The sequence below is a fragment of the Alosa alosa genome, chromosome 15 (assembly GCF_017589495.1).
Source record: "Alosa alosa isolate M-15738 ecotype Scorff River chromosome 15, AALO_Geno_1.1, whole genome shotgun sequence".
Classification (NCBI taxonomy): Eukaryota; Metazoa; Chordata; class Actinopteri; order Clupeiformes; family Clupeidae; genus Alosa; species Alosa alosa.
This window is the reverse complement of record NC_063203.1, coordinates 14,889,501-14,915,933: the sequence shown is the minus strand read 5'-3', so window position 1 is coordinate 14,915,933 and position 26,433 is coordinate 14,889,501. Positions and strand designations below refer to the sequence as shown.

At 43.6% G+C, this 26,433-nt stretch overlaps 2 protein-coding genes across 10 annotated transcripts in view; one reads left to right on the top strand and one right to left on the bottom strand.

Annotated features, from left to right (window-relative positions):
* LOC125307776 (neurobeachin-like) overlaps positions 1 to 26,433 on the bottom strand; it is a 296,002-nt gene that overhangs the window by 74,890 nt on the left and 194,679 nt on the right. For all 9 annotated transcript variants that reach the window (XM_048263836.1, XM_048263826.1, XM_048263827.1 and 6 more), the window contains 4 exons: positions 25,964 to 26,088; positions 16,019 to 16,165; positions 14,908 to 14,940; positions 9,281 to 9,417 (listed from right to left, as the gene is read on the bottom strand). In XM_048263836.1, the coding sequence (XP_048119793.1) occupies positions 9,281 to 9,417; positions 14,908 to 14,940; positions 16,019 to 16,165; positions 25,964 to 26,088 (442 nt within the window). The remainder of the gene's footprint in view (positions 1 to 9,280; positions 9,418 to 14,907; positions 14,941 to 16,018; positions 16,166 to 25,963; positions 26,089 to 26,433) is intronic.
* Positions 5,915 to 8,311, top strand: mab21l1 (mab-21-like 1). Its single transcript, XM_048263837.1, has one exon. The coding sequence runs from the start codon at positions 6,363 to 6,365 to the stop codon at positions 7,440 to 7,442; it is 1,080 nt and encodes a 359-aa protein (XP_048119794.1). The 5' UTR covers positions 5,915 to 6,362; the 3' UTR covers positions 7,443 to 8,311.

Genomic DNA, 26,433 nt, shown 5'->3' with positions numbered 1-26,433 from the left:
ACAAGGACGCTAGTAGGAGTAATTAATTTTGTGTGTTTCCTCCCTCTCTACCTTTCCTCTCCTCTCTTTCTCGTGCTAGGTTACCTCTTTTTTCTTTAAATGCTCGTATATATTGCAGGTCCTTTTCTTTTATTGTTTTGGTTTAAGCACATATGGCTTTTGCCTGCCAATCTCCACAAGCTCTCCGCGAGCGCCCCGGGCTGTGGCCAGCACTCCTGGGAGGAGGGCCCTGACGCAGGCTGGTGAACGACAACAAATAGAAGGACGGCGTCCAAAAAAATAAATAGAGAGAGGTGGGGAGGGGGGGGCAAAGAGGCAGGAGGTGGAGAATATTAACCGGGCATCCCACCGTGAGGCCATATTGTCTCGAATAACAATATTTATACTGACGCAAACGTCTCCAAGACATGACAGACAACACTGATTTCATTAGACTCTGCTATAAAGAGGGTATGTGTCTACGCCACCGAGAGCTGTGATCCCATTGCAATAGTATAATTTTCCCCCGGCTTAGAAGCTAACGCTAATTGTTATTGTAATAGCAGTGCCCTTCGTCTGATTTAAATGCGACTGGGCCTTTCTAGCCGCTTCTGCTGATAATCTCTGCTATGGTCTATAACTCTGCTCAGGCTTTATATTGGCTTAACTAAAAAAAGGCTCCCTTGTCCGATAATGGAATGGAACAGATATGACCTTATTTGTCAAAGAATAAGAGGATTATTAGGGCTGACATGGTGAAAAGAGTAATATTAACTGCCATGAGTGAACTAGGCAGGATGTGGACTATATTTTAATCAGCCTACTAGACAACTGTGCCATGATTTTCATTGTGAATGTGTGTGTATTTTGAAGTATGTTAAATAATTCCCATAATTTTATCTTATAGGTTTTTTTTTCTTGTGTGTGAAATCAATTAATGGATTAAAAATATCTGCTGAAGTTTCTGATTGGAACTGGCACGCTTCAGTAAAAATAATCTTTTCCCAGATTAATATCTCAAGGCCCTATGACATTTTCTGGGATTCAATATTGCGACCATATTGTTTAAATTAAGAGATTAGCGATTGTAAGCGATTTTATGCGACTCCCTTCTCGATGGTACTCTGATATAAAATGTCCAGAGCCCAGATTCTGTCGGTGCTTTCAAAGACATGCATCTTTGTTGGGTGTGCCAATTTACTGTGCCATTTAGAGTTCACGAATGTGTGTGTGTGTGTGTGGATTTACACACGAGTGTCTGAATTTGTGTGTGTGTTTGTGTGTGTGTATGTGTGTGTGTGTGTGCATGTATGTGTGTGTGTGTGAGAGAGGGAGAGGGAGAGGAGAGAGAGAGAGAGAGAGAGAGAGAGAGAGAGAGAGAGAGAGAGAGAGAGAGAGCGCATCTGTGTGTGTGTGTGTGTGTGTGTGTATACACTTGTGGTGGAGACTCCATCTGTGAGTGACTATTTTCTAAAAAAAGACATGGAAACTTGCCTGTTATTTAAAAGAAGAGATGTCAAGATGAAAGGCCTAAAATGACATGCACAGTGATCAACTCAACACAGTCTGCCGAGTAGCTCTTGAAAATCTACAGTATATTTCATAAATATCTGAGGAGATAGAAGACAATGTTATGTACTTATTAATCACCAGTTTGCTTTATCTTCTGTTTCCTTTTTGCAGATACCAAAGGTGAACTCATCACCTTTCACAAGGTAACTCGCAATTAAACCAGACCGCTCTTAAATGGATTTCCACAAATCCATTATCCCGCTATCGGCACTGTAAGGCGGCCCCCTGTGACAGCATCATCAAAAACGAGACTCGGCACAGTGTCCGTTTCATCAAAGGCGCTCTGAGGGTCCTCTGTGTGTGTGTGACAAACTATGGTGTCATGTGCCAATTTCAGCAGCGTGACACGGGCTATTAACAGCACGCCAGACCGTTTTGACAGGAGAATCCGTCTTCTGAAACAAGAAGGGGAAAAGGGAGGCGGGGGTGGGAGGAATGAAAGGATCATTAATGGACAGAAAGTGGACCAGAGAGAGAGTGAGAGAAAGAGAGTGAGAGAGAGAGAGAGAGAGAGAGAGAGAGAGAGATGGAGAGAGGTTAAGGGGATGTACAGAAAGTTCTAGAGACAAAAGAGGCCTTCAAACAAGGCGGCGACATTCGCCTGGGTCATATGATAGAGAAGACATGATGGAGGATGGGTGGGTTGGGGGGGTGGGGGAGCATTGTATTGACTCTTGGGGCCGTGTGCTGCTCCTGTCTGCATGGGTGAGGGGTGAGCGGAGGGAGACTACAGTGTACGCTGGTCATGCTCCTATTCATCACCCCATAGCCTGTGGAAGTCCAGCACATCCCTATAAGGGCAGCTCCTATCCTATATGTGTGTGTCTTTGATCCTTTGTGTGTGTCTTTGATCATTTGGTTGCCTGGAAATGCAATCACGTGTGAGCGTGTCTTTATCTGTATGTTCAAGGCTTTAGATAAAAGTTAAAAAGTTTGTGTTGAAAGCTCAAGTGCATGTAAGTGTAGCATCTGCTTGGTTGTGCACTTGTGTTCACTGCATGGTTGTATCACAGTATCCATGATAGTCTATGCTTTATGCTTGGGTGAGTATTCCTGTGTTACTCTGATGAGTAAAAAAGGTTCTTAGCACTACAAGGTATGGAAAAATATCCCATGCTAAATCAAACGATTTCTTTAGAAGTACATACTGTATCCATAATGTATTCATATAGTCCATTAAATACATATTATATTCAGCATGTTGGTGCTGAGTCTACTATTGCATTTTTCATGATTATTAAAATAACATGTTTCATCATAATATTGCCCTTACTAATAATAATAATTGCAGACTTAATAAAAAATATTAAAAGGGAAAGAACTATGTGTGCAATTTTGGCCACAGCACAGTACACAATCACTCTGGTACAGTAATGTCAAATCTATTTATTTAATTAATTTAATTTCAACCTGTTTGATGCAAAGTCCCTCCTCAGGACTCTCATTTAGTTCCCTGGAGTTTGGCACACTGGCTGGTTTACTACGACCAAGTGAAGGCGTCGTGGCCTGTCCCACTCAGGAGCAGGTTAACTAAACTAAGCTCCTGAAGAGAAGCCTCGACCCTGGGCAGATGCTCTAGATTAGGGCCAGATAATCCTCACCCTGCCTCCCGGGGACAGTGCTGAGGCCTGGGTATACACACACACACACACACACACACACACACACACACTGCCAACCCTGGCACTGGCCAAGGTGCAAAAAGCTTAGGATTTATCAGAGCGGGACACCGAAAAGCAAGTGTGGGTCTGCTTCTAATAAAGACAAGTACCTGCTGAGCTCGAGAGCAAGATAGAGATAGAGATAGAGAGGGGGGAGAGAGAGAGAGAGAGAGAGAGAGAGAGAGAGAGAGGGAAAGATAACACAGGTATGCATGGTTTTGCTTTCGTCCTTTCTGAATAAACCTAGTCCAGCTAGCTTTTCAAACATACTCCAATGCTGATGTGTTTTCTAAAACATAGCGTGACTAACGTTGAACTGTGAAGGAGGAGAAAAAAATACTGTGATAATATCTCCCTAAAAGCTTTTGTCTGCAGTGAAACAGCTATCTCCCACCTTAAGTTTTGCTTCCCTTGTTCATAGAGGCAGAAGTGAAATCAAGTGTAAATCATGATCACAGAAGCAAGCATCAGTGATAATTTTACTGAAATGGGAACCAGTTCAGTATTTGAGAACCTTTTTACAGTTACAGTTTCATAAAAAAAATAAACCCTTCCAACATATCAACAAAATATGCTAATATTTTCAGCCTGATGTATTAGCAGTCTGTGAGTCCATTCCATTTATGAGATCGATGTTGCATGACTGGGAAAATAAACAGTGGCGAAAGTAAGTGCCAAGCCACATGACCATCTCCATCTATCACCCAACAGAAAAATAAAATAAAGAAATAAATAGGCGCATACGTTTTACAGAAATCTAACCTAATTCATCTCGGTACCTAGACTACAATGATGAGCGATATGGCCATGTTGATCTATGTGTTTTCAAAAGGTGCCGTGAAAGGGGAAAGCGCAAGGAGTGAAAGTGGTTTATGTGTGGGGATTCTCTGGAGACATGGTGGAGCCCTGTGTTGGAGAGCAGAGCAGAGCAGAGCAGAGACAGTGGCACACAGCAGCAGCAGAATCAGAATCGGAGAGGGCACGGCAGCGCATCCAGTCACACTTCAGCTGCTTAACATTGATCTGTTGTCTTCAGTTCTATTATCACACCCATGGTTTTCTTTTGTATCCATGTCAACACAGCGGATGCATACACCACAATCACCATCACCCACCCCCCTTTTACCCTAAACAAAAACACACACACACACACACACACACACACACACACACACACACTCACACACAGGACCCTCTCCACCATCCATACATTTAGTAACTCTGTGAACCATACATAGCTGCTCTTCCAACAGGTAACATTTATCAAGTCAACAATAAGAAAAGAAAAAACATCACAATCATATTTAAAGTAGGCCTATAGATCATTTCAATTAGAAATGTAGGGGTAACTGTAGACATAGCTAAAACACACCTGGCTCTCTCCTGTCTTGCTCATGTTAAGTAGCGACAAGAGGTCAGAGTATGGGTGTAAAACTGTCCATTTTCAATGACTGCCTTTAGCCCTTTGAGAACACATTAAATGAATTATGACTTTTCCGTCGTTGTCAGGGCAATGACTTGCCTCAGTTGCACAACATTTGTGTGAATATATTTTAAATATTTAAAAATGAAAAGGCAAGAGAATAAAGTAGAGGTGGAATAGCAAGATTCGTAAAAATCAACGAGAAACCTGAGTCTCACAATTAAGGTTCAAGCGAGAGATATTAAGTATTCCCAAATACGTGAGCGACTGTGAGAATTTAATTAAGTCCATAATAGGCCTACATTTATGCAACAAGTAAAACATATTTTCTTCAGTACTATGCGTGTTTATTAACATACAAAAAAACATACAGTCATTACAACGCTTTTTAAAATTATAAGGTCGAAAAAACTAAATACCAGAATATGCAGTTATCAGATGCTTTCATTATTTCCATTAAATTAATGTAAACGAAAACCACTTAACATATGACTAATAGCATAAGATTATTTCGATAATCAAAGTAGTCATTGAAGGCTTTAGTCAATCAAGACAATTTTGATGACACGGAATTCTTCAAGACGTCAATTTACCCTATCCTGAATTATAAGGTGTAGCAAGTAAATCCAGTGGCATTACTGGTAAATCTAAATAATAAAAACGTATAAATGATGCACACTAAACTACTAAATTATGCTTACTAAATTAATAAATATAGGAACGTTCCTAAAAGACAGACGTGACCTAACTGAAAGTACGGCTTTTTAAAGCAGTAGCCTATTAAACGACACAGAATACCAAGACCAATTTTAACGCTGCTGATGGCTGAAGGTTGAGTGAATAAAATAAAATATGAATAAGAAATATTGCAGTAGTCTAAGCAGAAAAGCCAGTTGTCTACACGCATTTATGCTAAACTAAGCTTATATTGTATATTATTATTCTAAATATTCTTCAGATATACTACCGATTACCTTCAGGTAAAAAAAAATACGAGTTATTAAATCGTGGGGGAATAATCCGAAATTGTGCCAAAACAAAAGGCTGCAAGAATTCAGACGCTGTTTTTCTTATGTCTCCTCAATGTCGATGTATTTCCCGTCCACTCGCCAGTCGCTGCCGATATACCTTTAGATTTAGTTGTGTGTAAAAACCCAGGATTAATTTGTCGTCGATCAAGTAAAAGCGATGACGCATCGAGCGTTGATTGGACGGTTGCGCCTGGATCCCTCCCTTTATATTTTCACAGGAGTGCGTCCGGTGCTCTAAAACACAGCCACACTGGAAGACGCTACCGCCAACACACTCCAAAAAGGCACCGTGCACTTTTTTTATCCTTATCAAAATCTGGGAGCCGTGATTACAGAAAACACAGACAACGGGACAAGCTGTTTAGACTACTGAGAGAAAGCGCATGCAACTGTCCGACTACAGACCTCTCTGGTGTGATGGACTTTTGATTGCAACTCGCTGAAAAACAACGAATTGAAAGACTTTCTTTTGGTGCACTGGCATTCGGAAGGCTGATGATTTAATTCGGTGACCTCATTGCTCATGTGCCCCGAGCACAAATAACAAGCTTGTTTGTTATTTTACAATAAATATACAGATTTTTTTCTCTTAATAGTTTTCTTTCTTCTCTAAAATTGGCTCCCGTACAAACAGCCGCGTTGGATCCCTCGGGTTACTGCGAGACTCCGGTATACAATCCGGATCTCTGCCCAAATATGATAGCAGCCCAAGCTAAACTGGTATACCATCTCAACAAATATTACAACGAGAAATGCCAGTCTCGCAAGGCAGCTATCTCCAAGACCATCCGAGAGGTGTGCAAGGTGGTGTCGGATGTCCTGAAGGAGGTGGAGGTTCAGGAGCCGAGGTTCATCAGCTCCCTGAGCGAAATGGATAACCGTTTCGAGGGTCTGGAGGTGATATCTCCGACAGAGTTCGAAGTGGTCCTCTATCTAAATCAGATGGGAGTGTTCAACTTCGTAGACGACGGCTCCCTTCCGGGCTGCGCCGTGCTAAAGCTCAGTGACGGCCGCAAGAGGAGCATGTCTCTGTGGGTCGAGTTCATCACCGCGTCCGGTTACCTCTCAGCACGCAAGATCCGCTCCCGGTTTCAAACGCTCGTGGCCCAGGCCGTTGATAAGTGCAGTTACAGAGATGTGGTCAAAATGGTCGCAGACACGAGTGAGGTGAAGTTACGCATTAGAGACAGATACGTGGTCCAGATTACCCCGGCTTTCAAATGCACTGGTATATGGCCACGCAGCGCGGCTCATTGGCCTCTGCCCCACATCCCTTGGCCGGGTCCAAACCGGGTCGCAGAGGTAAAAGCCGAAGGTTTCAACCTCCTATCTAAGGAATGCTACTCGTTAAACGGTAAGCAGAGCTCGGCTGAAAGTGACGCCTGGGTCTTGCAGTTCGCAGAGGCCGAAAACCGCCTCCTTTTGGGAGGATGTAGGAAGAAATGTCTGTCGGTTCTGAAAACACTGCGTGACCGTCACCTTGAACTCCCTGGGACGCCACTCAACAACTACCACATGAAAACTTTGGTCTCCTACGAGTGTGAAAAGCATCCCCGGGAGTCGGACTGGGACGAAAACTGTCTAGGGGATCGACTTAACGGAATTTTATTGCAACTTATTTCGTGTTTGCAGTGCAGGAGATGTCCCCATTATTTTCTACCTAACTTAGACCTTTTTCAAGGAAAACCGCATTCCGCCCTGGAAAACGCGGCCAAACAGACTTGGCGACTGGCAAGAGAAATTCTAACCAACCCTAAAAGCTTGGAGAAACTCTGAGGTAAAATCATAATATGTTTGTACAAAATGTGCACTATATGTGGACTATTCGCTAGTCCAAAGGCCTAGACGAAGTTTATCACGAACTACAGAACAGAATGACCATTGCTGTTCAGACATATCCACAGTCTTATGTGTGCACCTATTGGCCTACTTCATGAACAATTATTTCAGATACGTTGTCTAAAATAGTTTTCATGCCAAGAAATTACTGTCATGACCTTATAATTTGTGATGTCATCATTTGGCCACATAAATGCATCAACAATCAAATTTGGAGGCTAATATGTCAGTGTTATTTTCTTCTACCATCTAACGGTTTCTCCTTAAATGCTTTAAATAAAGCCCGTAATGAGCCTTGATAAAACCTTAACTGTACATTTTTATACTGTAAATAGGCAACATACATTCATAGATTGTGATTCCAGTGGTCTGAAAAAAAATTGTGAATGTTGTTCTGTGACACGTAAAAATAGAGTTCAGTTCCACCTGTTTAAGGATAACGCCTGATCCCCCCTTCCCCCCATACAGAAAACAATTTAGTAATGCATCAGTGCTAGTTTATCAATGTACGTGGAACGTTTCTTATTTTTTATTTTATTTTAGCTTACATTTTGATGGTACGTATTTGTTCAATTGAAACATTCCATAAATATACTTGAATCATTATTTAATCTATATCTGACCAGTTTGTTTATACTTTGTCTACATGGTTAAAGCTGAAAATAAGGAAATATATATAAAAAGATATCTGAGAAATGCACTTAAAATACACTGGAATATAATTTTTTTGTGATTTGATTTTTTTTATTTCTGTCTCTGAATTTATTTAAAGAGTTAATAAAAACTGAGTCATATTTGTGTCCCAATTATGGTTCGTGAAATGTTATACTTATGTTTACCAACAGGCTTGTGTACAGTAGACTAGGCCTAGGTCTGCGGAAGACCAAATTCTCCAAATTGTCAATACATTCAGAGCAGCGTAGCCTAGACCGTAGCCAAACAATAATAACGAATCAGCGCACAGGTGTTTTGCATGACACAGACAGTCTCCATCATCAGCAGTGGAACTGTCAATAAAACATTGAACTAAAACTGTGAACTAAAATCACACTAAGTACACGGATTAATATGACCATTTGGTTTAGGGCCAGAGCAGCATTTATTTTACAGTAAGGATATTATGACCACAGTAAGACTGATGATGTAGCCTATAGGCTAGATAGCCAACAAGGAGTGCCAAATATGCCTATTCATTACTAGGCCTATTTATTCTAAACGAGCCAAATTCCACATGGAGCATTACGATGTTTGAAACAGTATATTATGTAATAGATTCCCATCTCGTTTGTAAATGTTATGAAGAAGGGTTCCAATTTTTTGACGTGCATCGAATTTCTTTAGCCTGGTCTAGTCTGATTTATTTTCTCACGTAGGCCTATGTATTAGGCCACAGGCTCTGTTGGGTAGAGGGGATGCTGGAGGCTACAGCCCTGTGACGTGCTAACAATGACAGAGGCCATGCCACGGTGTTGCCTATCTAATGTAAGCCTAGTCTTTAGTGTGACTGAACAAACGTGTCTGATGGACCTACCAGCTACCGTGGAATTATTGCAGTTTTCCTGCAACGATTTTTGGTGGTTAGACTACATATCAGTGCAAAAATGATTATGGGTCATGTCTTGTATGAACTGATAGGCTTATCGCAGTCTGATCCTCTCATATGCCTATTTGCAATTTTTTTTAAAGAAATTATGCCATGAAATAACTTAGGTTAGGCCATTGATAAAGATAGCATTATCGACAAGAATACCACACAGACATAGCAAGCGACTTACTTTGGAGTCGATCCGTTTGAAGGCGGTGTCATCCTCGTCGACTTCAAAATAGATCTCAGTGGTGGTGATGGAAAGCGTCCCTCGAGCCACTATCACCGGGGCAACGAGTTGAGCAGGGGTGCTGAGGACCACAGGGCCTGCAGGAGAGGAAACAGGGCAGTGAGGCCTCTGCAGGACCGAAGCGCAGCAAATTGGCGACGTTCAGGCCTAAACAAATCGAATAGGAAATGTTAAGATCTACTGATTAATTAATACATAAATCAGTTGGTTTTATTCCAAGTCATATTGGACTGAATATAGGCCAGCATTTTATTTAAGATTTTGGCTAGTGATTAGTCCATTTTAAAAGGAGATGATCATCTTGTTTTATTTTATTGATTATAATGGCGCACGGCGATGTGGGGATGTTTGTAACTGCCTAGTTTAGATCAAATGAGACAAGGAGGGGTTCTTCCATTTTGAAGCAAAAGGATTGAAAATGTTACAATGAAACTGTGAAACTTGGGTTTTCAAGCATGCTAAAATGTAACGATCTGTGACCAACTGAAAATAACATGATAGATACGCGTTTTTACATTAAGCCTATATATTAGATTATAATTATGGCAAGATATGGCATCTATTTTGTTCTCAATTAACACAATGTATAAATATCGATAATAGCATGTGTAGACGTATTTAGAAAAGATTTAAGGTGATTATTTCTCGTATGTGATCAAAAAAATAGTTTATACGCCGCATCAATACGGAAACTGACACAATTCTAAATGGTCCCGAATATATTTTAAATCGTCGATCAGCTGATTGTGGTCACATGCAATGGCTCAGTCTATTCTCCGCCCATCTTTCTATAAAGCCCCCCACTCCCTCTTCAGAATCGTTTGATTCTCCATCTTTTGATTTAGGTAGGCCACACGGCAATGCAGGTCCCCGTAGCGCCAGAGGACCCCGAGCTGTCCGTGCACGGAATGCGAGCTCTTGAAATGGGGGCTATTTATCGATCCCGTGAACTCCAAAGAGCCACTTTAATGTCTCATCAATCTTAATCTTGGTTCCTCAGCCAATTATGTCCGATACTGTTGCAAGATTACAAGTGGATTTTAGTTTCAATTCCCTGGGCGCTCCTTCACAGCGCATGCAGTCCGCCGTTAGAAACACAAACCTCTATCCGGCTCTATTTCCTGTAATTCACAGTCTGAATTGCAGTAGATCTTATCTGGGAGAAAATGTTGAGCATCCGTGTGTAGTACAATATTGTTTTTCATTTTCAACACATCGGTTAAAAAAGAAACCCGCATATTGCATGCTTTAGCAAGCAGCATTTTTGCTTGACAATATTATGGTCAACAAAATACCTCGATGAATTCCTTTTAAAATAAAACTCGCACGAAAAAATAAGATAAAGACGCCAGGCCTATACAAGCCCCTCATAAAATCTAGCGTCAAAAAGCGTGAAGAAAAAGGAGATGTTTTCATAGCGTTCTCATATTTGTTGTATAGGCCTACTTCGACAGCCTGCATGAAATGTATGCTATAATTTTAAGTCCTTACAGCAGTCCAACGCGGATATCTTTCATAACAATTCTAATCCTATACCTCGACCGTGATTCCGAAAGCGGGTTAATGCGACTTTTAGGCATATCTCTTACAAGATGCGCTTAAACAGTCAATTATGGCAGTTCCCTCCCGTGTAGCATAACACGGTGCCTGGGAGCAGAAGCGATTGTGTTGTGGCCTGGAGGGACACTTGGAACAGAAAGAGACAATACTGCATTAATCCACTCCAGGCATGTTGTGTGTGTGTGTGTGTGACAGAGAGAGAGAGAGAGAGAGAGAGAGAGAGAGAGAGAGAGAGAGAGAGAGAGAGAGAGGATTAGGCTATAATCCCTAAAGGGATCTCCTCATAATTAGGATGTATCTTTAAAATATTTACATAGGACATAATAAAATACTTTGGGGTTAACATATCAGGCAGTATAATCTCATGGAAAAAAAATACACCACTGCATGTTCAGGATTATAGGTCGGCTTTAATCCAAATATCAGCCTAATATGTAGGTAAATGTATTTATCCAATTGGTCACTAAATCAAATCACATTGATTAAGATATAATTGGTATTATTATTATTATTATTATTATTAAGCATTTTAAAGATAACATAAAAACTAAATCTAAAAACTAAACTAAACTAAGATTATTATTTTTATGAACTGTTTAGACATTTTAGACTACTATCTCTGACTCTGAATGTTACACAAATCGGTGGAGCATGCACCTCTCGAGAGGAACAGATTCAGGGCGTTTGTGGGGGCTTGTGCAGATTATTCTGCTAAACTGAAACAGGTGCCACCGCCAGTCGTATTCGGTAAATCCTCCTCGCTATACAGGGGCAGCTCTAGAGACTGACGTCAGCTGCTAAACGGGGCTGGGTCCCTGCGCGCCGTTTCCTCGGTGATGTCACTGCGTGTGCAGCGTTACAGCAGAGAGGAGCATGCCGGGAACGTTCATAATTAAAAAGACAGCATTTGTTTCGCTTTGTGTTAATTCACACTGTAGCCTACGCTTGTGGGCTGGCTAGGCAAAAAACAAACTAATGGAAATGTAAAATAAATAGGGATAGTCCTACTCATATAGCAGTAGAAATTCACTATGATTTTAAACAGTACATGGTCTATTTATTTATCTTTACAGGGCAAGTATGCATTTATTCATCATTTATTTATCACCAATTTGTACTTAAAACAGATGCCCAATGTCCTCCCAAAGCAATATCCATTATTTTAAATTATTTAAATTTCACATTTCAGAGGGTTCATTTGGTAAAACAAAAATATGACAAATAAACATAACAAATATCACTCTATGCTTTAGTATTGTCTGAGGAAGACTTGATTCTTTACAATCCGCCACCAATATTTAATCTGAACATTTTTGTGAACTAAATTAATCTCTAATCATCATTACAAATAAGTTAAAAAATTCCCCTGTGCATATTGTATCCGTAAACCATAAATAATAAACCATAAACCATCTGTAAACCGTAAACCAATGTGGGCTAAATATGCTTGATCAGGTATGGTATTCAACCATGCACAGGTCAGACTAGCACACATATGCAAGGTATTTTGGACAGATTGTGTAATTTTATCTAGCCCTATATGAATGGTTTTCAATCCAGTTCAATTGTGTTTGTTTATATAGCACCGACAACAATGAGTATTTGCCTAAAAGCACAGTGAGAATGTACTTTACAAGGCAGCTCTGGCCAAGCTCATCACCAAACAGCATGATCTACCTCGATCACTTTCTCTTTCTCTCTCTCTCTCTCTCTCTGTGTGCATGTACATGTGTATATGCGCGTGTGTGTATGCATGACCAATCATGTGACATAACCCTCCAAAGCACAATACAAACACCACAGGAAACACAGACAGCTAACAGAAACAGGAGTGCTCTACTCATATTCTGAGACATCTCTTGATGTATACTCATGAACCCTTTCAGCGCTCTCTCTTTCTCTTTCTCTCTCTCTCTCTCTCCCTCGTCTCTGTTCTTTGTGGGCAATCTGTGTGTGACAGACACAACGACCTGGCTGTGTGCAAACAGTCCTAACCATGTAGGAGGAGCCCAGAGCTAGCCTGCTAGGGAGAGTAAGGAGGCTAATCGTCATTATCATCCCTGCTGCCGCGGCTCTCACAGGGTCCTGGCTGTTTACAGCCCCTATGCCCACCCAGCTGTCAATCTCTGTGTCACCCAAAGGGCTTGAAGAGGCAGCATTCGTGAGAAGAACCTCTATATTCTGATTACAGGCAATGCTGGTTGAGACATAGACATCACAGCAGTGGTGGTTGGGTGCTAAATGCTAGGAGGGTATTCATGGTAAGAGTGTACCAAACAAACAAAAACAAAAAAAGGCTTAGGCTATTTTTGTACCCAAAAGCCATATAAAACATCATACAATGACTTTCTTGGGTTGTTTTAAAATTGTAGGCGATAAAACACCTTACAGTTCAGCACCGTAACTGCATAAAGAATATACTTTAACTTTTTAAAATTGCTGCAGTGCACCAGCAAAAAAGAACAAATACCGTGCTCCCAATACCTACTTAGCACTGTATAGATTTTAGGGTACGGTACAGGAGACTTTGCTCTCAGGCTCTCAAGTATGCAGAAGTATTCCCCGAGGACAGCTATTGAGTTTATGCCTTCTGCTGTTTACTGGAAGAGGCCCAGAAAGGAACACAGAAATACTCCTGAGTCCTAAGGAAGGAGGGGAAAAAATGGAATACTATGTTAGCTACTTCTCACTGTGACAAAGGGGCTTCGGCAACCAAATAGCACTTCAGTCCATTTGCTGCCTCATAATCCTTGAGATTGGAACACAGCAACTGCTTCAGGAATTTATGGCTCTTGCCAGAATCTGCAATTGTATTCCAGTAAAACCCTATTTCAACATCAACCCTCAGCCTATGTTTTCTTTTTTGTTTTTCTTTTGTATTGTTTTCTTTGGTACCATTTTTTTCTTTTAAAAAAAAGAAATCTGTTTTCCTTTCCTTTTTTCAACTTTTTTCCCCCACCTCCTCCCAGACACTGATTGTTTGTAATTGGCAAGCTGGTGTGGATGCATGCAGAAGAGCATGTCTCGATGTGTGTCTGCAGGAGCCGTGAACTCTGGCTAACTTTCTCCACTGAGACGGAGGCAATTACACACAGAGCTGCCCTCTCTCCTGACTCTATACTTTGGCACAAAGACCCTCGCCGTGTTGCCATAAAAACACGAGGAGGCTTGGAACATGCTTCATACTGGCAGCTTATCATCCAGCTACCACCTTCGGTCGTAAGGACAGATATCCGGTATTGGTGTAAAACCAGAAATTAGATCATTAAAGTAAATACTTATTTTTAGAGACACTGGTGTGAATGTGAACTTTTAGATCAGATCCACTGAGGCAAATGTCCTATTGCCTGTTTTCTGCATGAAGCACAACAGCATGAGCTAGGCCTGGAGTCATTATAATAATGGTATTAATCAGATGTTCAGTGAACCTCTCACCCTCCCCAACCCCCACCACTCCGACTCGAAGGACCAGATGGAAAAACAACCAAGTGTGGCTGCTGCCTGGCCTGTGCTGAAGGCGGCTCGGGCCAGACCATGCTCAGCTAACAGAGCTCCAAAGCTCACAAAGGGAAACAGAGAGAGAGAAAAAACCCTCAAATATTAAATGTCTCACTTAATGGTGATTTATCATGTCCTTGTGCAGACGTCATGTCATTGAGCTGCTTGTTGCCATATTTACGAACCCCAAGCCCATTTCCTGTTTCTCTGTAAAGCCTTTTAGATGAGGAAAGGAGAGAACAGTCCATTCTGTTGGCAAATGGTACCAATGTGAAGCACATAGAGAAGGGGACAAGGGAAAACTGATCAAGATTAGGTTTGAGTTCAAATCATGTCATGTATTAGAAGCAGAAGTGGTGGCAGGGAGGGGTGTGTCTGTTTTTATTTAAAAGAGCTTTTTCATGTTACTGTGTGGGTTGATTTTAGAAGCTTTTTTATTCTCCTTTTAAACATTTCCCGATTGATCTTTCTGGTGTTAGTTTTACTTGAAACGCACGCACACAACTTGCCTCTGGAGATAATCACCCGGGGACGAAAATGAGCTAAAAGAAAAACAAAAACATCCATGAAATATCCAGAACAGACAATATACACAGACGGAAGACAGACAAATAAATATCAGAGGGACTTTTCAAGGGAAGTGACATCGGCACACTTGTGAGGATGCTTTCCAGAACAACGCTGCCTGCCAAATACTCCCTCAAGCACAAACACAAATTTACAGATCTGACCTGGCTGGCCACCTGCCTCATGAGACATCCCCTCTCTGGGGATCTATCGCACTCTCAAGTCCCAAAGTGACCTCAAAATATTTACTTGCACTGTTCCTTAGCATCTCCTTTTCTCAGATAATTTATCTGGATCTGAATTTAACTAATTTCTTTTAGCTATTTTTTTTTTATTTTTATCAAAAGCACATTAATCAAGAGCAATCAGAAAGTTAACATATTCTTACCAAACTATATTGGCTCATTCTTTGGTGCGTGCAAGAAATTGGGGGATGGTAAGAAACAAACAGTAATGGCAAAGCGCTTGAAAAGAGTGCTGCGTTCTTTAAGTCTAAGAGCTGTGGTACGTGATGCAGAAATGGGTTGATATTGCCAGAGCAACAGTGGAGGCCCCTGAGTGAGGCGCTGAGGTACGTGCTGGCTGACTGAGGCGCTGGTCGAGAGGATAAGGTGCGTGCTTACTGAATGACTAGTGCCAGACAAATGAGAACAAACAGATGCAGGCTTGCAGCCATTCCTTCGTCTCTCTGTTGAACTCTTGACCACTTCTTCAGTCCCTGCTCTCCGTTATCCCCACTTCACTCACTCGCTCACTCTGTAACTCTTTCACCTCACCCACTCTCACTCACTAACTTCCTCATTCACTCATGCCCCCTCACTCACTCACTCTACTCTTCCCCTCCTTACATTATCCATTATTCATTATTCACGTTTTATGTTTCCCCACTCTTCCCCATATCTTCACCAATTCACCTCTCCTCCCTCCCTCTGTTGGAACCTCCCCACCCCCTCACTCCCCACCCTCTTTCACACTCATGTTTTATCCTTCTCTCCATTTCACCTACCCTTTTCGTCTTCTCCTCTCCTGCTGTTACTGCACCCTCTGTCATACCTGCCAGGTTGTCGATCTCCTTCTCCTGCAGTAGGCTGACGGCATCGTCGTCTCCCTCTAGCATGAGCTCCGTCTCTTGGTTCTGGCTCACCACAGCTTGGCTGCGGAAGCCCTTCTTGGCCTTCACCCCCTCATCCTCCTCCGAGCCTGCAGGGGGAGACAAGCACAGATGAGGGACAATCATGCATGGTGTGTTTATAGAGGAAAATGAAATGGGATAATGCTTGGATGATGAATGGATATTGTAAAATATTGTAAAATCCCTGAGTAACAAAACAATATTGAGGTGTACACTGTCATACATGTATTAATTTTCTGTAATTTTCTGAATTGTGGCAATTTGAGAATTTTCTAACTATCAATTTCAATGTGTTTCATCTAGTTAGCATGATGTAAATTCATCACTATTTATTTTTATAAGTATATCTTTTTTTTTTTGGGGGTTATACCTTTAATCAGATAGGACCGTGGAGAATGACAGGAAGTAAGTGGGAGAGAGAGTGGGGGTGGGATCCGAAAAGGACCACGGGGCGGGAATCGAACCTGGGTCACCGGCGTACGGTGCAAGTGCCCCATCCACTCAGGCCCTGGGCCAATACATCACTATTTTAAGTTCCCACCTATTGTTGGAAAAAATAATCTCTAATGAAACAGATTGTTTTTTCTATTCTGGTAAACAGATTTTTCTTCAAATGTCATCATCAAATGTCAACACCATGACATAATTATCCTAGTGTGTGGCTATGGAGCCTTCACAAGTACATTATGAGCTTGGTGTTATGTTTATGTGACAAATTAAAAGTAATGCATGTTTCGGTTTACGAAACAATGGACGGAGGTATGGCTACAGGCTCTGTCATATATCTCATTGTCACAGCCTTAAATAACAATGCCACATGACACTGTTCAGAAACCAGTCATTAACTTCGACTGGTTGCCTCAACTTTATGTGCCATGTGTACCACGTTTAAGGCAGACTGAGAAAGGCCTTGTGACAGAAGTATCAAATGCTAATCTGTGTTTAGCATCGCGTGTAGCCTTGAATAGGCAATATCCAGCCATAAAATGCATGTGATTGGGCATCTGAGCCTCCTTTCATGCAGTCTGACACCAACCCACAACATACTGTCATCGCGTCTGACTCCACATTTTACTCCATAAGCATTTGTGTCAGGAGTCATAACTGCAAACACACAAGCACTTGAGTGCTCGTTTCCGATAGCAGACATCACAAAAAATCTTTTTAGCCTTTTGTTTATTGTACAAGGGCCTCCTGATGAAACATTTCATCATTGGCTTTTTCCTCCTTTAGAAGCGCCCGCAACAAAGGGTTGCGAATCTGTCCTCGGCTCACAGCCTATTAAGCATAGCGGAAGCCGTTTTCCACTGTGTGCAGATGAGAATGAGATTGAACAGACAGTACAATTAGGGAGACTGCGGCGACCGACGAAAGCTCATCATTCGCCAGAACCCAAGCCAAATGAAAAATGACTGGAAAGGGTGTAGCCACCGTTCCAAAGAGAAAGAGACAGAAAAGTGGAGAGAGAGAGAGAGCGAGAGAGAGGGAAGAAGAGAGAAAAAAGAAATATTCTCAGAGAAGAATTCATCAGCTTTAATTACCCACAATCCCCAGGAAGGGCTGCCACACGCCATTGTGCTCGCGCAACAAGGAGACGTCCATGTGGATCGTTTCCTCTTTAAGGTCACTTTCGCTGAGAAGAACTAAAGCGGAACACGCCAACACACAGAACAACAGGAGGAAGACGACACATCAGGGGGGTGGTGGCGGCGGAGTTTGACGTGCATTTGACGTGTTCTCTCTCTGCAAACTGTTTCATGTGCATCACAAACACTCCCTGAGGAATATGCAATGTGGAGAGGTCACATAACAGTCTGAAATCCAGCTACATCTTTTCTTAGTGTTTATGTGAGTTTATGAACAGTATTGTTGTTTGCATATACACATCCATACACACACACACACACACACACACACACACACACACACACACATATATATATATATATATGTGTGTGTGTGTGTGTGTGTGTGTGTGTGTGTGTGTGTGTGTGTGTGCCTGCAATTGGATGTACATGTAAGTACATGCGTGCTGTGGATGTATGAATACGTGTACACACATGTTTATGTGTGTGTAGGTATGTACTCGTACTGATTAATTTCCATGTTTGAGAGGGAGTGTGTGAGTCTTTGTGTGTACTTATGAGTGTGTCCTGCTCAGTGTCATATCACCTGGGCTTTCATCAGCCCAGAGGAAGAAGTCTGAACGTGTATCGGAAATGAGCGCCTCGAAGTGGGCTAGTGAGGCAAGAGGCCTTCGGACATCAAAGCGAACACAGCGAAACTCCAAACCATAATTCAGTCAGTCGTCATTATCCCACCATTACTAAATAAGGCTCCACTCCGTAATCTCAGCCTCTGTTTTCGCCTGGTCTTGATTGGCCAGCACCGGGCGGGTAGCGGGGGCCACGGTTGAGACCTGACCAGACAAAATAAACCCTCGCTGATTTGAGGCTGGGAAAACGGCCCGCATCAATAAAGGCAGAGAAAACGACCTGTCAGGGCCAGGGACATTCGTCCATGAATCAATTGAGTCTCCGTTAAGAGTGAAGAAAGAACAACATCACAAAAGGAAAATAATGAAATAAAAAGAGAAAATGGAGTGAGCTATAAATGATGGGGCCGAGTGCGGGCAGAGGGCCCAGAGACGCGCGAGGACGGGAGTGGCCGTTCTCTCTCGTGACTGATGGGCGGCAGCGCTCTGGGATGCTCTCCAATCAAAGGGCCTCGTGTGAAATGGCTTGCTATTTGTCAACATTAAGGGCAGAGACCTCGTGAAGAGGTGTGCTGCTCGGTCGGCTGGTAGGTCAGTCAATGGGCTTCATTAAAACAACATTATATCCGCGCATTTTGCTCAGTCTATTTTAAAGTCTTTAATGTGATAAGTTACAGTAATTAAAACTGCTTCAAAATTGAATTTGTTGCAACACAAAGTAGCACCTAAGATATCAAGCGTTATTGTTATTATTATTTTTTTGTCTGTTTACTTATTTTCATGGAGGAGGCGATTGGACTCATATGCCAAAACAATTAACTTTTAACTGATGGCTGTTGGCTAAAAATTATTACAACATCTAAAATCCAGCGAAAGAAATATGCATTCCTGTTATGGTGAATAGCAGAGAACCAATATATTATGTATATGCTGAGATTAGATAAAGTGTTGCCTATTTTAGGAAACATTAATATTATACTATAAATTCACCAGGTTTGCCCAGATAGTTGTCCTACCATCCTACCTTTTAATAACTAAACACATCACAACTAAAACACTATCATCTGTGTCCATCTGGTTATAAAAAAAACCCCAATCAAATCCCAATAATAGGATTACATGACTCGAGCACAGTTTTGGCGTAACTTTCTGTGAACACGAGTGAATGAAGGGCTGTGCTGGGAGGTCTGTCAACACTTCCTAGTTCCACACACTTGGATTACAAGGACTTCTTCCGCATAATGTAATTAATTATACGAAGGCTTGGAGTAAAAACAGCCAAACGGAAAATAGCAATCAAATAGCAGTTGGTCTCCACTGGCGCATAAAATTCTCTCTCCTTCCCTCTCTCTATACATATGTGAGAGAGAAAAGTCATTTTCATTGTGTGTTGCGACAGATCACTAATCAAATGAGATTGTGAATTCTAAGCACTAGTGAAGCTGTTCCTTAACATCATGTGTACAATAACACATTTATTCACAATATATTGTAGAGTTGTGATGTATATTTATATCACTGACATAATACACACCAATATAGAGCTTCATGAAGAGTATAACAATTATGGAAATAAATGTCACAGACTTCACAAGGGGGGAAAACTTTGGAGACGTTTTCCGTGATCTTTTATGGTAATGTTTTTTTCTACCTCCACCGCAGGGATAAATCCACTCAGGGGGTGTTGCCTTCATGGGGGCGAGTCAAGCTACGGTGGAGCCGACTCTGCTGTCAGGCAGGGGGGCTACAGGGGCAGAAATATGTGGCCGTTCAGTAGTTCTAAAGTTCTAATGTGGTACAGATAAGCGCTGAAAAGTGAGCAGAGGGTCTCGGCTCCCACAGCCCCCCAGGTTACTGCCAAGGGTCTGCGTTTTATATATAATCACGGCATCGGTGGGGTAGCTCTAGGGCAAAAGCTCGACACTTTTACGACCATGCTGGAGTCAAGGAGCATGAGCTTTTTTTGGTCTCATAAGTATTAAAAGAGCGAGTCCCCCTTGCTCCCCCACCGTTTTTATGTCTTTAAAAAACGGCACAAAGAGATCTATGGCGTGATGTTTTTTGTTAAGCGCCAAGTGAGAGCCATATTCATGTTCTGTTCGACCATGAAACTTGCGGAGGTGGGGGGCGGTGGACTCTGGAATGAACGATGTTGGACTCCCTCCAAAAAAATAATACACCCAAGAAAACGTTTCACTCCTGACTTATATTACTGTATTTTTATATTTCAGTCATGGAAAACAGTTGTGGTGTGAGTTTTGTGTCATATGCGGAAGTGCGCCAAGTTATATCGGTGCTTCGTTCCACTGATGATTTGGGGAAAGCGTAAGAGTGCGAAACGTAAGACGCGCCTCTTCTGCACGACCCGTCGATGGCGTCCATTTTGCAGTCGGCTTCTCCCTCCTCCGCCTGCTGCGCGGCACCACCAGGGCCACGCCTCGTGCAATGAAATCAGAATCATGCGCTCAGGCTCGCGCTGCTGTTGTAATAGTTTCAATCTGCGGCGCGAGAGAAAAGGCAGAGACTCTGGGAATGCTGATCTAGTAATCCGGGGGAACCCGGGACGGCTGATGGTTCTCCCACCCCCACCCCCAACCCCCCACACACACACCCCCACCCCAGCCCTGCCTGTCGTCTCCCTCCTGATCCCTTGGATCAGACCGGCCCGGTTCCAGATGGATGGGGTCCTGCCGGGTCGGCTGCCGTGTATCGGAAGGCAACACCCCGTGCCAACAGCCAGCCATCCTCCCTTTTCATCCCCTCGGATCTGTTACGATGACGGCCTGGGCTAGCTCTCCGTTTTACTTTAAGCCTGCGTAGGTATCGAAGGATTAGAACGAGTGACAACCCCTCCTCCTCCTTCCTGCCCCACTCCCAACAGAAAAGAGCCTTTCTCCGCTTCCCAGGGATAACTGAGAGCGAGAGACTCTCCACTCCTCCGCGCCCTCCTCCACCTCCCCGTCCCACCCCTCTCCCCATCCTCCCGCACTTCTGCCTCAGTGGGACCAGCATTCCTGGTGATAAAGACTATATGTGAAAGCTAGGCTAGGGTTAGCACAGCAGGAGGTAGCCCTGACCTAACATTCACAAGAGTAAATCATGCGGACGTCAGAGGTGCTCAGCTACAAATTTAAAGGGATGGTTCTCTTTTATATTCTAAAAGCAGCAACCCATTACTGTTATACGATGCATTGCAACCCATTACTGTTATACGATGAATGCCATGGAAAAAATGTGGAATATTAGAGGGCATGTGCTTCGCATGGGCGCCGGTAGTAAAACTCCATTATAAATACAGGCTACTATACAGGCTACTGGGACATTAAAAGAAGGGGCCAGTGTGCATGCAGCAGATCTTTATAGCCATTTTGCTATACAATCATTTCAGAACTCCAAAAGACAACTTTTAGCCATTGTCGTGTGCTGAAATGGATCGACACCTTGCGCTATTAAAGAACAAATCCAATTTAACCAAAAGGACCTGACTCAGGAGCCCATAAAATTACTGCCACTGTTACTGCTAATGCTGTGACTTTACAGTGCTACAACCTGCAGCCGAGCAGAACGGGTTTGGCACCGAGGGACGCACTGGCCCGCGTTCCAACTCCGTACCAAGCACTGCACTGGTTCTCCTTATTCTCTCCTTTTCTCTCTCTCTCTCTCTCTCTCTCTAGCTCTCTGCATAGTCAGTATGGCTCCCTCTCTGTAGGGTCTTGCATAGTCTGCATGTCTCTCTTTGTATCTCTCTATATTCTGTCTGTCTCTCTCTGTGTGTCTTTCTCTCTCAGTATAATGAACCATAAAGATCTTTGTCCAGACTTGGCCCCAGAGTGCAGCCGGGTCAGGCGTGGAGCGGCTCACCTGGAATGAGGCAGCAAGGACACCCGGAGGTAAAACAGGCCGTTAAAGACTGGGATCAATATTAACGTGACTTCCATTTCATGGCTGCCCAATTCCAATCAGCTAACAATATACTTGGATTGTGTCTGGCGCCAGGGAGTAACGGCTGAGGTTTCTACGTGTGCATACTCACACACTCACACACACACACACACACACACGTACACACACACACACACACACACACACACACAGAGTGTGCTCGTTATGTTGTCAGGATTGCTAATAGACAGCACAGGGAGAGCTGCCCTTCCCTGAAACCACACAAACAGAGAAAAACAGTCTGAGCTCCAAAAGTACTTGAAATGGAATTGGAGCTGAACACGCTATTGATCCAGAGTTCTGATTCACATTGAGCTTGTTTTTTTTTTTCCTTTACTTTTTACAAAAATTACAGTGGGATTCTAGCATGCAATATTTTTACTTTGAAAGGCTATCCAGTTCAGGCTCACATTCAACATAATAAACTTAATATGACATTTAGTCAAAGTGATTGAATAAACAGTAACATGATTGTCTGAAGTTCCAGGTGGTTATTTTCTTGCATTTAAATAGCACATGTTAACGTGGGAATGCGCACCGGCTGAATCCTGTTGTCTCGAGTGTTTCACGATGCTGTCAACTTTAAAAGAACCCAGCCTCACTTGAACAAACTTACGGGGGAAAAAAAAAACGTAATTGCAAAAAAAGCACAAAAGAATTTCCCCATCCTCCTCTATGTGCTGTAGTATACCTGCTCTTTCCCCCATACTCTATAAAGACGCTAGTGGATGAATGACCTGTCGAACTGATACCGACCCCTGCTGCTGATCCAAACCTCCAGGCTCCCGCCCTTTGCTCCACGGTGAGACTCACCACACCACTACCTCCCATGTGGACGTCTTTGAGGGTCGGCATCACCGTATCGCTAACAAGCTAACTGCCTCATCCACTCTGCCTGGCAGAAGATAAAGTTTTGAAAAGGGAGGCTAATAAACCCCCCACTCCCCACGGCTGACCCCTTCGTTACACGGGTTATCTGCTAATGGCTCCCCCTAACCTATTAATGACACATCCTATTTAGATGACGGAGATGCTACCGCGCGCGGCCCGACCGTCTGTGGGGCTTCCAACAACCATTAGTGTCATTCTCTACACAAGTGCAGAACTAACGATACAGCACAGGAATGCAAGGGAAGGAGTGAAGCTACACCCGCTACTGCTGTTCCACAACACGCAGATAGGCCCCTCGGAGGAGACGGAACGAGGGATAGAGGGGAGGAGAGGGGAGATGCTGCTCTCCTTCATCCTTTCATCCCTCCACAACCCCCCAGCGGGTGGAGGAGTGGGAGCAGATTCGGTGTGCGCGGAGGCGGAGGCAGAGGCCGATGCCTTTCACATGACAAGCGTATGTATTATTCTACTCATTAGGGGCTCCTCGAGGCCACGACACTTCAACAAGTCCTCAATCACGCGGGCTGACAGATCCTCCGAGATGCGCACACACTCAGCCAGGCAAGGACACGCAGAGAGAGGGGGTTGAGATAAAACACACTATAGAGAGTATATGTGTGTGTGTGTGCGTGTGTTTAGATATGCATTACATGAACATGCCTAGTTTGGTTTCAAATGGATTACTGCTCCAAGGAGTATGACTACAAGGACACAAGGAGAAGTTTTGCTGTTCTATTGAATTTCCGAGCGAGCGAGCTGGTGACACGGCTGGATGAATGGGAGGAGATGTGAAACAGGACAGACCCACAGCAGCAGCCCAAAGCCTGCTGGTCTGGTTTGGAGGTGGGCCAGGGGCGGGCCAGGACTGATCCAGGGTTCAGCTGCTGGCACAGAGGACTGATCCAGGTTCAGCTGTTGGCACACAAGGGAGGGCGTGTGGGTGGTTGGTCGTCATGTGGATGAATGGGAGGAGATGTGAAACAGGACAGACCCACAGCAGCAGCCCAAAGCCTGCTGGTCTGGTCTGGAGGTGGGCCAGGGGCGGGCCAGGACTGATCCAGGTTCAGCTGTTGGCACAGAGGGACGTGTGGGTGGTTGGTCATTATTGTGCCTGTGACAGGAACAGGGCCACCTGCAGTTGACTGGCCAGCTGGTATATATGACTTCTGGGTGTGGGAGTGTGTGTGTGTGTGTGTGTGTGTGTGTGTGTGTGTGTGTGTGTGTATGTGTGTGTGTGTCTGTGCTTGTGTCTGTGCTTGTGTCTGTGCTTGTGTGTGTGTGTGTGTGTGTGTGTGTGTGTGTGTGTGCTTGTGTGTGTCTCTGTGTGTGTGTGTGTGTGTGTGTTTGCCATGCTGGTCCTGCTCTACAGCTGGCAGTGACATGACCCAGAGTGTGGCCATCTGACATGTCCAGCCCTAGAAACCGTTATTCTCATAAGGCCAAAGGTACACAGACATGCACACCATACACACAATAACACACACACACAAACACACACACACACACACTGGCTTCAGAACACAGCAGGAGTCCCCTTAGCAACATGGGGCAGAAAGATCACGCAACCTACCAGGGGCTTTGACACCGGGCCAACTGAATGGCATATAGAGACAGATCCCCAGACTAATGCATTCCCCGCCTCCATATTGTTCTGAACACAAATCTGCACACCTTTTGTACATATTTATACATTTGTGCATACATTTTAATGCTACTTGTTTCAATTAATTAATATATACCTTATGTATTTATTTAATATTAAACAAAGGCTACTGCGTGCATAGCACAAGTACTCTTTGTCTATGCATTGCTTCCATTGTTTATAGGAGGATTTAAGTATCCAAACCAGCACAGAAAGGAGGCAGCCATTTTATGACAGCTCAGATCAATAAGACTTTCCTGTGCTCACTCTCTCATAGTCTGCCCCCCCTGTTCAATTACTGCACTAGGGGAGGGGAGCCTGGAGTGTGTAATAGTATCGAACCACGTCCTTTTAAAGGCAGTGGTGCATGACGCCTAGTGAGGATCGACATCGCCGAGAGGGCAACACTGCTAAGATGAAACGGGTCAGCTGGAGAGGGGGGGGGTAAAGTTTTGCAGATTGCAAAGCTGAAACAATAAAATGAAGGCTATCAATTTGTGCCGACTCCAAGTGGGAGAGAAAATGGAGGTGGGGTGGGGGTTTGGGGGGGTATAGGGAGACTGAGAGGGAAGAGGGGGGGGGTATAGGGAGACTGAGAGGGAAGGGGGTTGGGGGGGTATAGGGAGACTGAGAGGGGAAGGGGGGGGTATAGGGAGACTGAGAGGGGAAGAGGGGGGGGGTATAGGGGACTAGGGAGGACTGAGAGGGAAGAGGTGGGGGGTTTAGAAAGAGAGAAGGGAAAAACCCTGTAGAGTTGGACATGTCATGTTCAATTGAAAAGGTTCATAAATATGCCAACAGTAAATGAAAGGACAGCGAACCTCCCTCTCTCTCTCTCTCTCTCTCTCTCTCTCTCTCTCTCTCTCTCTCTCTCTCTCTCTCTCTCTCTCTCTCTCTCTCTCTCTCTCTCTCTCTCTCTCTCTCTCTCTCTCTCTCTCTCTCTCTCTAGTGCTGTCCTGCCTAATGGCCAACAGAGAAGGGCTACAGACAGGAGAATTCTTTGGACCGTTCTCACAGTCTCTTGGCAAAAGTAGCGAGACTCTGATGTCATCATGTTTGGGGGAAATAAAGAAAAAAAAAATCGGGGAAGTACGTCGGAATGAGGGGTGGGCGACCGCCATTTGGCGTGGGCGCGGTCAGCATCAGCCTCTTCCTTCTGACGGGTGTGTCACTTACCGTAGTCCTCCAGCGATTTGCAAGTGATATCCAGATGGGTGGAACCGAAGGCATTGCGCACAAATCTCCGCCTTCTACGCAGGTCATCCTCCCAGTAATCCAGACGCCAGAAGTCATGCAGCTGACTGCAAGAGGAGAGAGAAAGAGAGAGAGAGAGAGGACGGGAGAGGGGCAGAGGGGCAAAGAGAGAGGGAGAGAAAGAAAGAGAGAGAAACAGAGAACAGAAAATGAGTAAAGGAGAGAAGCAGCCAAAGCTACACTTCACACAAAACCACATGTAAACACATGCGAGTCATGCACATCATTGTAGCACATCAAAAGAGGGCTGGCCATAAGAATAGAAGTGAAATGGGTGAAAGTGCTCGGTCTTCCTTGTGCCGTGAGAGAGTAACATAAATCAGTAATTACAACAAACCAGTAATCACAGCAGTGTGATACAACGGTTACACACACACACACACCCAAAACTA